The sequence below is a fragment of the Mandrillus leucophaeus genome, unplaced genomic scaffold (assembly GCF_000951045.1).
Source record: "Mandrillus leucophaeus isolate KB7577 unplaced genomic scaffold, Mleu.le_1.0 Scaffold20, whole genome shotgun sequence".
Classification (NCBI taxonomy): Eukaryota; Metazoa; Chordata; class Mammalia; order Primates; family Cercopithecidae; genus Mandrillus; species Mandrillus leucophaeus.
In genome coordinates this window covers 3,649,426-3,663,677 of record NW_012102032.1, presented here as the reverse complement: position 1 = coordinate 3,663,677, position 14,252 = coordinate 3,649,426, and the positions used below count along the sequence as shown (strand labels likewise).

Below are 14,252 nucleotides of genomic sequence, written 5' to 3'. Positions count from 1 at the left end.
AATAATAATAATAATAAAGCAAGAGACTAAAATGGCTGTTGCTTTTAGATTTACATCTTTAAGATATATTCTCTTACATATACTACTTTGCAGAGAGTAGGCATTTAATACATGTTTGGTGATAAAGATCTGTGAACATAAAATACAAAAGAATGATTAAATAAAACATGAAATGAATTGATGTTGCCCAATGAAGAGCTTCGCACAGAGTAGGCACTCAATAAATGTTTGTTGATTATATCAGATTATAAACAGATTATATCTGATACATCAGATTATAAACTTAAAATACAGAAGAGCTATGATTAAAGAAAGTATGTAGTGAGTTGATGTTGCTAAACACACTCATTAACAAAGATTGTCAATGATTTTCGGAAGGCCACTAATGCCAAATAATGTAAATTCAAATGGTATAAGCACTAAGTGACTATAGCCAATAGCAGCATTTATTGAGTTATTACTATGTGCCAAGCACACACAAAGTGCTTTATATAGATTTCATCCAACCTTCAAAAGAGCCTGGTGAAATGTGATAATCTCCATTTCAAATGATAAAACTGAGGTCCAGAAACTTCCTAATTTACCCAAAGTTACAATGAAATAACTGACAGAGCCAGGTTTCAAGCCTAGGTTTGCCATACTCAAGAACTCTTGCTCTTAAACATTACAACGTACTGACCGTGCACGCACGCTCTCACCCATACCTACAGTCCAACTAAACTAATTGCATTTATTTTCAGGTTGGAATCTGAAACACCTTCCCATTTTTCTATTTCAAAATTTTATGTGTGCTTATCTCTATTTTCCTATGATGAACATGTATTGTCTTCTTTTTTAAATTTTTTGTTTTGTTTTTGAGATGGAGTTTCACTTTTGTCACTCAGGCAGCAGTGCAATGACACAATCTTGGCTCACTGCAACCTCCGCCTCCCAGATTCAGGCGATTCCCCTGCCTCAGCTTCCTGAGTAGCTGGGATTACAAGTGCCCACCACCACGCCCAGCTAATTTTTGTATTTTTAGTAGAGACAGGATTTCGCCATGTTGGCCAGGCTGGTCTTGAACTCCTGACCTCAAGTGATCCACCCACCTCAGCCTCCCAAAGTGGTGCTGGGAGTATAGGCATGAGCCACTGCGCCTGGCAGATTTTTTTTTTTTTTTTTTTGGAGACAGGGTCTCACTGTGTTGCACTGACTGGAATACAGTGGCACAATCATAGCTCACTATAGCCTCAAACTCTTCAAACTCCTCAAGGTGGGAGGATCGCTTGATCCTTCCACCTTAGCCTCCCAAGCTAGGATGAAAGGTACACACGCCACTACACCCAACTAACCCACCCTCTCTCTCTCCCTCCCTCCCTCCTTTTTCTTTCTTTCTTTTTTTTTTTTTTAGAGATAGGCTCTCACTATGTTACCCAGGCTCATCTCAATTTCCTGGCCTCAAACAATCCTCCCACCATGGCCTCCCAAAGAGCTGAGATTATAAGGCATGACCCACCACACATGGCCATATATTGTCTCTATAACAAGAAAAGGTCTTTATTAAAATGTTTCATTTAGCATACAACATAATCAAGATATAAACACTGTCATAGTATCTCCAGTATGATCCAGAGAAGAGAGTGTCTGGACCCACAAACAAGAGCATCTAACTGTGGGATAGGTGTGTCTCTCCAGTGAAGATGAATGGACTGGGATATCATGCTTGATCATATCAGCCATGAAAAGGGCCAGCTAAGTCCCCTTGACCTCATCCTATACTTTTCAAACAACAACCTGATTATAATTTGACTTCCTATGTAGATTTTTCTCCAAAAAAAAAAAAAAAAAAAAAAAAGGAATGTTCTTTTGAGTACCCTAATGCCACTAGTAAGATAGTCTCTTAAGAACTGAAACTATCTTGGCTAGATGCTTATCCAAGGCAAACACGCAATTCCAATCTTTAGCAGTTATAGCATAAAAATACAAAGCATGGAATTTAAAAGTATCCTTAAAATAGCTATATAAAACATTTAACTCCAAGCAAGTGTCTCCTAAGAAATAATGAGAAGATATTTGGAGTAAAAGTTGAGCATCCTTAATCCAAAATTCCAAAATCCCAAATACTCCAAAACCTGAAACTTTTTGAGTGCTGGCATGACACCACAAGTGGAAAATTCCAGCACAAAAGCACTTAACACAAACTTTGTTTCATGAACAAAGTTACAAAAAATATTGTATGAAATTACCTTTAAACTATGTGACTCAGGTCATATCCCTAAGATATCTCATTATGTTTTTGCAAATATTCCAAAATCTGAAAAAATCCGAAATCTGAAACACTTCTAGTCCCAAGCATTTTGAATACGGGATGCTGAATACGGGATGCTGAACCACTATGGTGTTTACAACATATGGGCTATGGATAAAGGGGGCCACCATTTAAATTTCTCATTTTTGACATTTTTCTCCTTTCTCCTTAAAAAGAAAAGTCTAATTATCTGTATCAACTTGGAAGAATCTGTCATTTGATGACTTATGTACTTGTATAGTTTATCTGGTATTCATTTTACCTTGGAAAAATCCAGAACAGCACTTTTTAAAACAAGTTGCAGCAATAATGGGAATGTTCTAGATCTGTGCTATATAATTCAGTAGCCATAAGCCATATGAAACTACTGAGCACTCAAAATGTATCTACTTTAAGTATGGAATAATTTTTAAATCTATTTAATTTTAATTTAAATAACCATATGAAACTATTGAGTACTTGAAATGTGGCTAGTATAACTGAGGAATTTTTAAATTTCATGTAATTTTAATTAGTTTAAATAGCCACATGTGGCTAGTAGCTACTATACTGAACAGATCTGGCCTAGAAGAATTCTGAGATATTATTTATATCAATTCTCTCTTCTTTTTTTTTTAAGAACTGAGAAAACAAAGCCCATTAATCCACAGCTTACTTCTGGTTACTCATTAATATAAAATTACACTTTGAAATTTTGCAAGGTCGATAAAATCGCACATGAAGTGCAGAGCATGGCCACGGTTGCAAGACTCCTACCTGGAAGTAGTTGCAGTGTGCATAGGAAGAGGCAGTGGGAGTGACACAACTACTTAGAGCATCCATGTGGGTAGGAGAACAGCACTGTAGCACAGCTGGAACAAATTCAAACACAGAAAAGCCATCAACCACAATACACTTCTATAGCATTCAAGGAGCTCCCCTCTTTCAACCTGGAAAGAAATCCAAATTTGAAGAACTTCCTTTGTATGTCTAACAAAATATTTAGTCCAATTAGGTGGTGTTATTTATTGAAAACAACACAGTAACAAAATAATTTTAAAGGCCTTTAAAAGGTTCATGTCTAATGTCTATTTTTGTAAATGATTTAACACCTAAGCATTTTGTTATCTTTCTAACCATATATTTTTATTGAAAGTAATTTCATTTTATTGAAAATAGAGGAATATATTGAAATTCCAAAATAAGTATTTCAATCATTTCAACAGTAACCACTATTTGGAGGGTGGAGTGTTTTAAAAGAGTAAAATAAGTACGAAATATTCTCCAAGTGTTCCACCATTAAACAATGCATCCAGTAGAAATGTATACAAAAATGTTTTAATCATTTAGGCAAGTGGTTAGGAATGCAGATCATTGAGCCAGACTGCCTGGTTTTGGAGCCCAGCTCCACCAGCCTGGCTTTACAGCCCAGTGTAAATTTGAGCAAGGTTAATCTCTGTGTGCCTCAGTTTCTGCATCCTATTAAAATAGAGATAACAACAGAATAATGGGACCTACCAAATATGGTTGTTATGAGGAATAAATGAGCTAATATCCATAAAGAACTTAGAAGAGTACTAGTACACAGTAAGCAATCAATAAGTGTTAGCTGCTATTATTTTAACAGAAGAAACACATTTTCAAAACTTTCCCTTTATAGTCAGGACACTGTGAAAAGCCTGAACTCTTGGTATTAGCAAAGTTACTTACAGATGGAGTCTTAATAATAGGTTGAGTCTGCTTTTTTGTAGAGACTCTCCAGTATAAGTGAGAATCAGTTATTAATAGCACAACTGTGGATTAAACGGAGGATGATGTATGTTGAGCACCTACCCTGTTTCAGGCACAGTAGTAAATGCTTTACATATATTGCCTTTACAAAACAAGTAAACTAAAGCTCAGTGATATTAAGTAATTTGCCAAAAGTCACAAAGCGGGAAGTGAGAGTCAGTAATTAAACTCCAAAGCACACGCTCTTTAATATACCACAATACAGCCAGGCATGGTGGCTCACTCCTGTAGTCCCGGCACTTTGGGAGGCTGAGGCAGGCGAATCCCTTCAGCCCGGGAGTTTGAGACCAGCCTGGGCAACATGGTGAAACCCCATGTCTACAAAAAATACAAAAATCAGCCAGGCATGGTGGCAAATGTCTGTAGTCCCAGCTACTCGGGAGGCTGAGGTGGGAGGATCATTTGAGCCCAGGCGGTAGAGGCTGCAGTGAGCTGTGATTGTGCCCCTCACTCCAGCCTGGGTGACAGAGTAAGACCCTATGTCCAAAAAAAAAATTGTATATATCTCACAATAATTCCCTAAGCTAAACCCTCTTCCTGAAATGTAACATTTGTAGTTTTACTAGAATTCTACTTGCCGAATATCTTTAAAGGTGTCTTTATCAATAAGGTGGCAACTCTCCCTTTTTATGTCCACATTTTTCATATTTTGAGTGTGCTAATAAAATTACTGATCTCATTATTTAATCTTTAAAGGTAAATTGACCTAAGGATTATAAAAAAATGAACCGAAATGCTTCCCTATTTCTCCATGAATATTGATTTTTAAAACATCAGAATTTCATGAAGATACAGTAGAAATAAATATTTTCTCTTTGTATCATGAGCAATTTAACCACTAAATTTTGCACACAGAAAGAAAACTTGAAATAATGGGCAAAATTATAGTTCAGACATAAATATAAAGGTTATTTTTTGGATGACATATTTTTTAACAATTTTGGTGACTTTAAAAAGCCATATATTACTAAGATTGCCTCATAAAATTCAAGTTGTTATCATTTCCAATATAGGTTAGCAGAACAGGTTCTTAGACTTGATCCTTTGAAGGTTATTCAAATATATATATTAAATGTTTTGGATTTGAATTAGATTTCCCAAAGTGTCTGACAGCACAAATATCCTAGGAAATCAACTGAATCCAAATAGCTAAACACCAAGCAAGATCTGCAGAGCTTGCCAAAACTGCGGAAGGGAAAAAAAAACTCTTTTTCCCCTAGAGTTACAGCAGCTAAGGAAAATCTAGCCACCTAGCGGTAGAGAAAGACTTGGGAGCTGCAGGTCCATTCCATCAGGGTACCAAAAAGCAGCGTTTTGTTACAAATAAATCAATAAAAGGTGTTAGTTTTATTGTTTGGAAGTTTCTGACTCCATTGGTTACACATTTTGAATAGGTATAAAAATGTACTTTAAAATAAATTTCTCAGAGAAATAAACTACAATATATAACAGAGAATATGTTAATATATTTTTGATAGCTTGATAGCTGAGTTTGTTTCTCAGGAAACAGCAAAAAAGTAAATGTTCTTTAAAGTATCCAGTAACAAATGGAAAGCAAAACAGTACCTGTATGAAGAAAATGAGGACTTCAATAGATTACACTCCAAAAAGATTCCTCAATGGCTATTCCTTACCACTGTAGTCCTATTTTGTATAGTCAACAAAATAGAACAAAGGTATTAGTAAGTTTACTGAATATGAAAACTTAGGCATAGAAATTTGACTATGTGCCTAGTATATGAAAAAATAATCTACTGTGCATTATGAAAGCACTGACATTTATAAAACTTAGTTTATCACTATGTCCTAAGATACATTCATCTGCATAAAGAACTTTCAGTGTCTTCCTGAAGGCAGTGTTCAGTTGAGGCATTAAATTCCATGTAGAAAGAAAAACTGAAAATAATTTAAAAAATTCCATTTCAGATATAAATATAGGCATTAATGACATTTTCAAAAAATTTCTAAGTAATAAAAATGTTAAGTCAGAGTTACTAAAAATTATTGCTCCTGCTATAGGTGAGGCAAACAAGTTAATGTACTTTATCCTACGGAAGTGATTCAAATATAGAATCAAAATATTTCGAATTTGAATCTACTCCAGAATAGTATAATGTCAACAGTAAGAAAATACCCCATAATATAAATGCTCAAAAGAAAAAATACATCATAATAGTATATTTAATTTCAAGATAAGTTCTTACAGCAACTAGAACCCCAGTATCTCCTCATTTATGGTGAGGTAAAGAAAAGGTCTTCTGAGTTTATACCTCAAAGTGAAAGCAGGCATTTGAAAAGATATCTGTACACCCATGTTCACCATAGCAGAATTTACAACAGCCAAAAGATAGAAGCAACTCAGTATCCATCAACAGATGAGTGGATGAACAAAATGTGTTATATATATACAATGGAATATTATCCAGCCTTTAAAAGGAAGAAAATTCTGACACATACTATAATATAGATGAATCTTAAAGACATTAAGTGAAATAAGCCAGTCACAAAAGGACAAATATTATACGATTCCTCATGTAAGGTTCCTAGAATAGTCAAATTCATATATACAAAAAATAAATTAGAGATTACCAAGGGTTGGGAGAAACTATTGCTTAATGGGTACCGAGTTTCATTTGGGTGATAAAAAGTTTAGGAAACGATGGTGAGGGTTGCACGATATTGTGAATGTAAGTAGTGTCAATGAATTATATATTTAAAAATGGTTAAGATGGTAAATTTGGCCGGGCGCAGTAGCTCACATCTGTAATCCCAGCACGCTGGGAGGCCAAGGCGGGCAGATCACAAGGTCAGGAGTTTGAGACCAGCCTGACCAAGATGGTGAAACCCTGCCTCTACTAAAAATACAAAAATTAGCTGGGCGTGGTAGCACACGCCTGTAATCCCAGCTACTCAGGAGGCTGGGGCAGGAGAATCGCTTGAACCTGGGAAGCAGAGGTTGCAGTGAGCCGAGATCGCACCACTGCACTCCAGTCTGGGTGACAGAGTAAGACTCCATCTCAAAAAAAAAAGATGATAAATTTATATATTAAATATATGATTCCACTTATATTAGATATTTAGAATGGTCAAATTCACAGAGACAGAAAACAGAACAGTGGTTGCTAGGGACAACCTCTCCACCTCAGGGACAGGTTGGCATTCTCTAATGGGCAGTTAGTGGTTAACAGGTACAGAGTTTCAGTTGGGGAAGATGAAAAAGTTCTGGAGATAGACAGTGGTGATGGTGAATGTACTTAATGCCTCAAAACAGTACCCTGAAAAATAGTTAAAGTGGTTAAGTTTTATGTTACGTATATTGTTTCACAATTTTTTAAAAAGGTAAATATGATTGTATTTTTGCTTAGTTTCTTCTAGCAGAGGACAGAGAGAGATTCCTGGTGCTAAGTGCCTCTTTCCCATAAGCACAAAATGAAGTACTTTCAGAGGAGCAATACAGACTGCCTGAGAACAACAGTAACAGCACCAAAAACCTCTTATAATTCTATATTCTATATTTATGTACATTAATGTAGGATTAGAAGCCTAAAGATCACACCTATAGAATTTAAATGTACTTTAAAACAACAATCAGTAACTCTTTTTGCCCAAGGGCCAATTCAGAAAAATCTTAAATGATAGGAGATACACACACACACACACATATATACACACACACATATATATATTTTTTAACCTAGAACTGCATGCCAAGGTGGATATTTTCTTTTTTTTTTTCCTTTTCTTTCCTTTTTTTTTTTTTTTTTTTTTTTTTCCTTTTTTTTTCTTTTTTTTTTTTTTTTTTTTTTTGAGACACAATCTTGCTCTGTTGCCCAGATTGGTCTCGAACTCCAGGCTTCAAGCAAGCCTCTTGCCTCTCGGCCTCTGAAGGTGCAGGGTTTGCAGGTATGAGCCACCACACCTGGTCAGATATATATTTTCTAATAAAAATTAAAAATATCACGCGTATCTTGGGGGAAAGCTTATATTCTTATAAATTCTCTTAGTTAGCCTTTAAAGTGTTAATGTCTAGGCTTATTTACTTTTTTGAGACAGGGTCTTGATCCGTTGCCCAGGCTGGAGTACAGTGGTGCAATCTCGGCTCACTGCAGCCTCAGCCTCCCAGGTTCAAGTGATTGTCCTGCCTCAGCCTCCCAAGTAGCTGGGACTACAGGTGTGCGCCACCATGCCTGGCTAATATTTTTTGTATTTTTAGTAGAGATGGGGTTTCACCACGTTGGCCAGGCTGGTCTCAAACTCCTGACCTCCAGTGATCCTGTCTGCCTCGGCCTCCCAAAGTGCTGGAAGTACAGGCTTGAGCCACCGTGCCCAGCCTTCCAGGACCATTTAAAAGACAGCTGTTGGACAGGTACAGTAGCTCAGGCCTGTAATCCCAGCAACTCAGGAGGCTAAGCAGTGGGATCACTTGAGGCCAAGAGCTTGAGACCAGTCTGGGCAACAAAGCAAGACCCTAGCTGTACCAAAAAAATAAAATAAAATAATGTGTTTTAATTAGCTGGGTGTGGTGGTGTGTGCCTGTAGTCCTAGCTACTTGGGAAGCTGAAGTGGGAGGATAGCTTGAGCCCAGGAGTTCAGGCTGCAGTGAGCTATGATCATGCTACTGCACTCCAGTCTGGTGAGAAAGTGAGACCTTGTCTCTTAAAAAATAATAAAAATAAAATTAAGCACAGCTTTTAAAACACTTGATCCTTTACATGTAAATAGTGTTTAAATTTTACAAAGTCAATTCACATATATTATTTAATTCCTCACTCAAACTATTATGGCCACTTTATAGAAAGGGAAATTGAGGCCACATAACATGATATAATCCACTGAAGTTCATATCCAACGATTAACCGCAAAGCTGGGACTAGAACTAGTTCATTCCACTCAATAAATTATGTACTTAGGGCCCATTACAGCAAGAACTATGGTAGGTGTAGGGGGATACAGAAATGAGTTAGAAGCAGCCCCACCCCACAGAGCCCCCAGACTGAACCTCCCACTCTAGCAATTGAAGTACATTCTCTCTTCTTGGACAGGGTGAGTCAATAACCCAGAGCAATCACAATGCCACCAGCTGCATACAAAGGTAGATTCCCCTACCAATTGCTGTTGTCTACCCTAGAACTAACTCTGAGGAAGAGATATACCAGACAAAAATTGTCTCAGAAGAAAAACAAAGCTAAAAAACAAAAGACTCTCTTCATGAGAGGCAGGCAGGCAGACAGGCAGGCAGGCAGGCGAGCACAGTGGCCAAAAGAACAGACTCTTGAGTCAGATTGTCTGGATTTGTTTCCAAGCCTACAGCTTCCTAGCTGTGCCTCAGTTTCCTCATCTATAAAGTGAGGCTAATTACACTATTTTATAAGAGTATTTTAAGGATTAAATGAGTGAATATTTAAAGAGTACTAAGAACAGTGCCTGGTCATAGTGATTACTACATAAATACGTGTTAAATAAAAAAAGAGATGAAGGGCAGCTACAAATTTACTAATCATTGCCTTGAGTTTAAAACTTTGAAAAAAAGGCAAAGTTGATTTTGAGTCTATTCAGTGTTAAAGAAAAACAATTCTCAATATAGGATTCTATATATAAAGATGATGTATGTTCAAATATATAGTGGAGAACAAGTAAAATTAAAAGGTTTAAAATGGGGCTGGGCGCGGTGGCTCAAGCCTGTAATCCCAGCACTTTGGGAGGCCGAGACGGGCGGATCATGAGTTCAGGAGATCGAGACCATCCTGGCTAACACGGTGAAACCCCGTCTCTACTAAAATACAAAAAAAATTAGCCGGGCGAGGTGGCGGGCGCCTGTACTCCCAGCTACTCGGGAGGCTGAGGCAGGAGAATGGCGTGAACCCAGGAGGCGGGGCTTGCAGTGAGCTGAGATCCGGCCACTGCACTCCAGCCTGGGCAACAGAGCCAGACTCCGTCTCAAAAAAAAAAAAAAAAAGGTTTAAAATGAAGATTTTCATAAAAGAGGAAAATTAAATCACAGTTGTAGACCAAAAATAACATCAGAGGAAAAACTGAATTGTAGATAAGGCAAGAATAAAAAGAGTCAACTAATGCTAGATCTACAAAATTTTGCCTTTGAAGAAGTGGTAAGAATGGAAAACTGACACTTAAAGGGAGGAACAACAAACATAAAAAGTAACTCCAGTCTGCTTCTAATGTGAGAAAGAAAAAAAATGATTCCAATGAGTCATTTTATGAGTTAGTCTGATGGCAACTTTTTAGTTGCAGTGTTTGACTTTACTAGAGAAATTAATAATTTATGAAATGTTATAAAATTCAACATTTACTGGTTATACTATCTGAAGACCAGATCCAAATTTATTTTTATAACTTTTTTTTTTTTTTTTTTGAGACAAGGTCTTGCTCTGTTGGCCAGGCTGGAGTGCAAAGGCACAATCACGGCTCACTGCAGCCTCAACCTCCTGAACTCAAGCAATCTTCCCACCTCAACCCCCAAGTAGCTGGGACTATAGGTGTTGCTACCACACCCAGCTAATTTTTCTATTTTTAGTAGAGACTGGGTTTCACCATGTTGGCCAGGCTGTTCTGGAACTCCTGGCCTTAAGTTATCCACCTGCCTCATGAGAATGATACTCTATTTAATTTCGGTAAAGTCATTTGTAATACTCTTAATAAATAAGTACTCACTAAATATTGGTTAAATTGTTCACTACTTTTTATTTCCTTCGCCCATAATTTGGAGGAATTAAGCACTTGTAGGGTATTTTTATGGCACTTTCTTTTCCATTGCAAGCTTTTCATATTTAATAATAAAACTTTTCATTTATAAAGTGCTTCACAATGTTCAAAGCAGTTTTGCCTACATTATGTACTAGAAGTCATCATGAAATTTCTTATTCTCATAATCTCAGAAACTTTACAGTCATTTCAATTATCCCTATTAAAGAAGACAAAACAAAAATTCAGCTAACATAAAGTTATCTGTATACTGTATACTATAAAAATATCAGTGACACTTACTTGTTCTTTTTTTAATGCCTCCTTCCTAATTCTTACCTTAAACACTTGGAGACAACTCCCAATTTATAATTTACATCAAGCTAAAATAAAATATTTTAAAAACACCATGTCCAAAATTATAATAATTTAACAAATAACAGTTCTATAATGAATATTAACTATAATATTTGTAGTGGTGTTAGTGAATAATATATGAGCACTTCTCATAAAATTTAGAGCTAGTAGTTTCCATGAGGATTGCTTGAAACTTGGAATACATTTTCCAGGCTGGAATGCAGTGGCACAATCATGGCTCACTGCAGCCTCAAACTCCTAGGCTCAAGCAATCCTCCACCTCAGCCTCCCAAGTTGCTGGGATTACACATGTTAGCCACCATACCCGGCCATCTTGTTTTCAAAGATTGTACAGATATTTTGGTTCTTCAATGAAGTAGCTGGGCAAATATGGGGGGAAAAATTAGGCCTTAACCATTTTCTATGTAACATGGTAAAAAAAAATGTTTTTTAATTTCTAATAGGCAAAATGATTAAAAGTACAAAATCATCCTTACTTCATGTAATTCCCTCCTTTTTTTTTCAACTCCATTCACCAAAAGAGTAACAGCTCTGAAAATCTATAAAACCCAATCTAGATGATTTTAATATCATTAAAGCATTTTGGGAAAATAATCCCTTTCACTGCTATATTTAGGTGCAATGAGCCAATGATACAAGTATACAGTTGGATATTAATACAGCTAGAAAATAGTGAGTACTACTACAAACAGTCACCAGATTTATAACTTTGTTTTGTGTGTACACATTTAGTTTTATTGTAACAAAGCAACTTGTCCACTTTTAACCTTTAAAAACTGAGCCTCATCTTTCCAGTGAAACAAAAAGAAAATTTAAAAATAAACAGGAAAACAATTACAATAGAGAATGTCAATTTCAAATAAGATCCTACAGGCTTTGCTGATTCTCCCATTGAGTGGCAGGGCTCAAGTCATCATTAGGAGAGAATTTATTTTAAAAAGTGTCATCTTAAACTGCAAAGGATGTCTGTCAAATATGACAATTAAACATGCAAAAGGAGAAGCCATGTTGTCAAAATGCCCACTTAACCCACCCGAACATCTCAAACCCACCCTGTGCTGACCTTCTGTAAACCCATTTTTTTAAGGTTTTGTTTTCTGTTTTTGTTTTTTTTAAACAAGAGAAAGTAGACAGACACATGTTGGTAAATGCCAAATGTCCATATTCACACAGAGACACAGTGTACTCTCTGAGCTGAATATACAGAGAAAGGAGTAAAAAAGCTAGAATTCTGGGCACTGCCACACAGGGGCCTCACACCTTCCAGCTTCCAGCAGAGACAAGGGAGCAGGTTTTTCTTTTTTTCGACAGAGCTCAGCGGTGTTGATTCCATACAGTTTTTGTTCAGACAGGAAGGGATAAAAATGAATTTAGAACAGAAAGGGGTAGAGACTCTTTTCCCACTGTATTCTGCTCAAGGTATTTCCCCCAAATAAGGTGAGAACCATGATACAGAGAAAAGAGATCTCGAGAACAGGGTGACTGAGCACAAGAGGAAAACAAACAAACAACAAACAAAAAACAAAACAAAAAAACCCTGCAACTTGCTCCCAGGGACTGGAGAAAATTTTTAAAAAGGAAGGTCGGAATCCATCAGTGTTCTATTAGTCATCTTCTCCTTCATCCTTCTCTCCTTCCTCCCCTTCATCATCATCTTCATCTTCTTCATTTTCCTCTTCATCCCCTTCTAATCAGTATCTTCTAATCCGTCCTCCTCTTCATCATCATCATCTTCTTCTCCTTCTTCATCATCCACATCGGGAAACAAGTAGTACTGTAATGGGTTTGGCCAAATATCATCTTTGATGACCTCGCCTAACTCATCAGCACCTGCATCAGAATGGTCAGTAAACCAGGTAAAGAAGCTCCCTGGTTCCTCATGCTGCTTCTTCCTGCCGGCTTTATTCTGCGTTTGACTTGAACGCTTTGTCAAATCCTTTCCGGATTTCCATTTGATAGCAGTGGACTTTAAAGATGGATCACCACTCTCATTCAGATGAAATTCTTTGGACAGAACTTTATTTTCAAAGTAAGGATTTTGATCAAAATAAAAATCTATTGTGTAACCTGATTAAATATATTCAAATTCTGTCACTTCAACTCTGCTCAAATAATGCAGTGCCGCTTCTTCCTCCTCCCCAAGCAGTGCAGACACCTGTGGATGGGTGATAAATGTTGTTATCCAAAAATGTGGGATTTTGGTGATCAATTCTGCTCTTCTGAAAAAAATGGTTAGCGGAGTTTGTTACATTTCTGTTCTGCTTTCAAAATCTCCTCACTGGCTTGTTCATTAAGTCTGTTTGTTTCATTTTGGATTTCATCAATGTGTTCAATTGCCTCCTGCTGTTTTCCTGAGGTCTCGTCGGCCCTGTAGTGGCTGGAGTTGAGCTCCTTTTTACTGACTTTGGCAGCGGATGCCGATCTGGCGCGGTTGGAAGGTGGGGGCGGGGGAAAGGAAGGCGAAGGGGACTGGCAGGCGGCTTCCCAGTCACGGCACACGCGCGGGCGCTCGCTGGGTCCAGCCGCCTCCTCCCAGCGCTGCCCTAGCGGCCTGACTACAAGGTACCGGCTAGGGCTGCGTGCGGGACCCGGTCCGGGCTCCTGCTCGCGGAAGGGATGCGGCGGCAGCGGCGCGGCAGCGGCTCACCTCCCTCGCCCAGATTTGTAATTTTTTTTATTTTTTTTGAAACGGAGTCCCGCTCTGTCGCCCAGGCTGGAGTCCGATGGCGCCATCTTGGCTCACCACAACCTCCGCCTCCCGGGTTCGAGTGATTCTCCTGCCTCATCCTCCCGAGTAGCTGGGATTACAGGCACCCGCCACCGTGCCTGGCTAATTTTTGTAATTTTTTTGGTAGAGACGGGGTTTCACTATGTTGGCCAGCCTGGTCTCGAACTCCTGACCTCGTGAACCACCCGCCTCGGCCTCCCAAAGTGCTAGGATTACAGGTGTGAGCCACCACGCCAGGCCCCGATTTATAATTTTTAAATGGCAACAAATTACGCCATTCCCTTTTCTTTCTTTCTTTTTTTTGAGACGGAGTCTCGCTCTGTCGCCCAGGCTGGAGTGCAGTGGCGCGATCTCGGCTCACTGCAAGCTCCGCCTCCCGGGTTCACGCCA

At 38.1% G+C, this 14,252-nt stretch overlaps 1 protein-coding gene and 1 pseudogene across 1 annotated transcript in view; both read right to left on the bottom strand.

Annotated features, from left to right (window-relative positions):
• Nucleotides 1–14,252, bottom strand: part of HSF5 (heat shock transcription factor family member 5) — a 65,343-nt gene that overhangs the window by 34,153 nt on the left and 16,938 nt on the right. Inside the window, exon 3 of the mRNA XM_011979259.1 lies at nucleotides 3,044–3,138. Coding sequence (XP_011834649.1) covers nucleotides 3,044–3,138 — 95 coding nt within the window. The remainder of the gene's footprint in view (nucleotides 1–3,043; nucleotides 3,139–14,252) is intronic.
• Nucleotides 12,739–14,140, bottom strand: LOC105539124 (annotated as a pseudogene).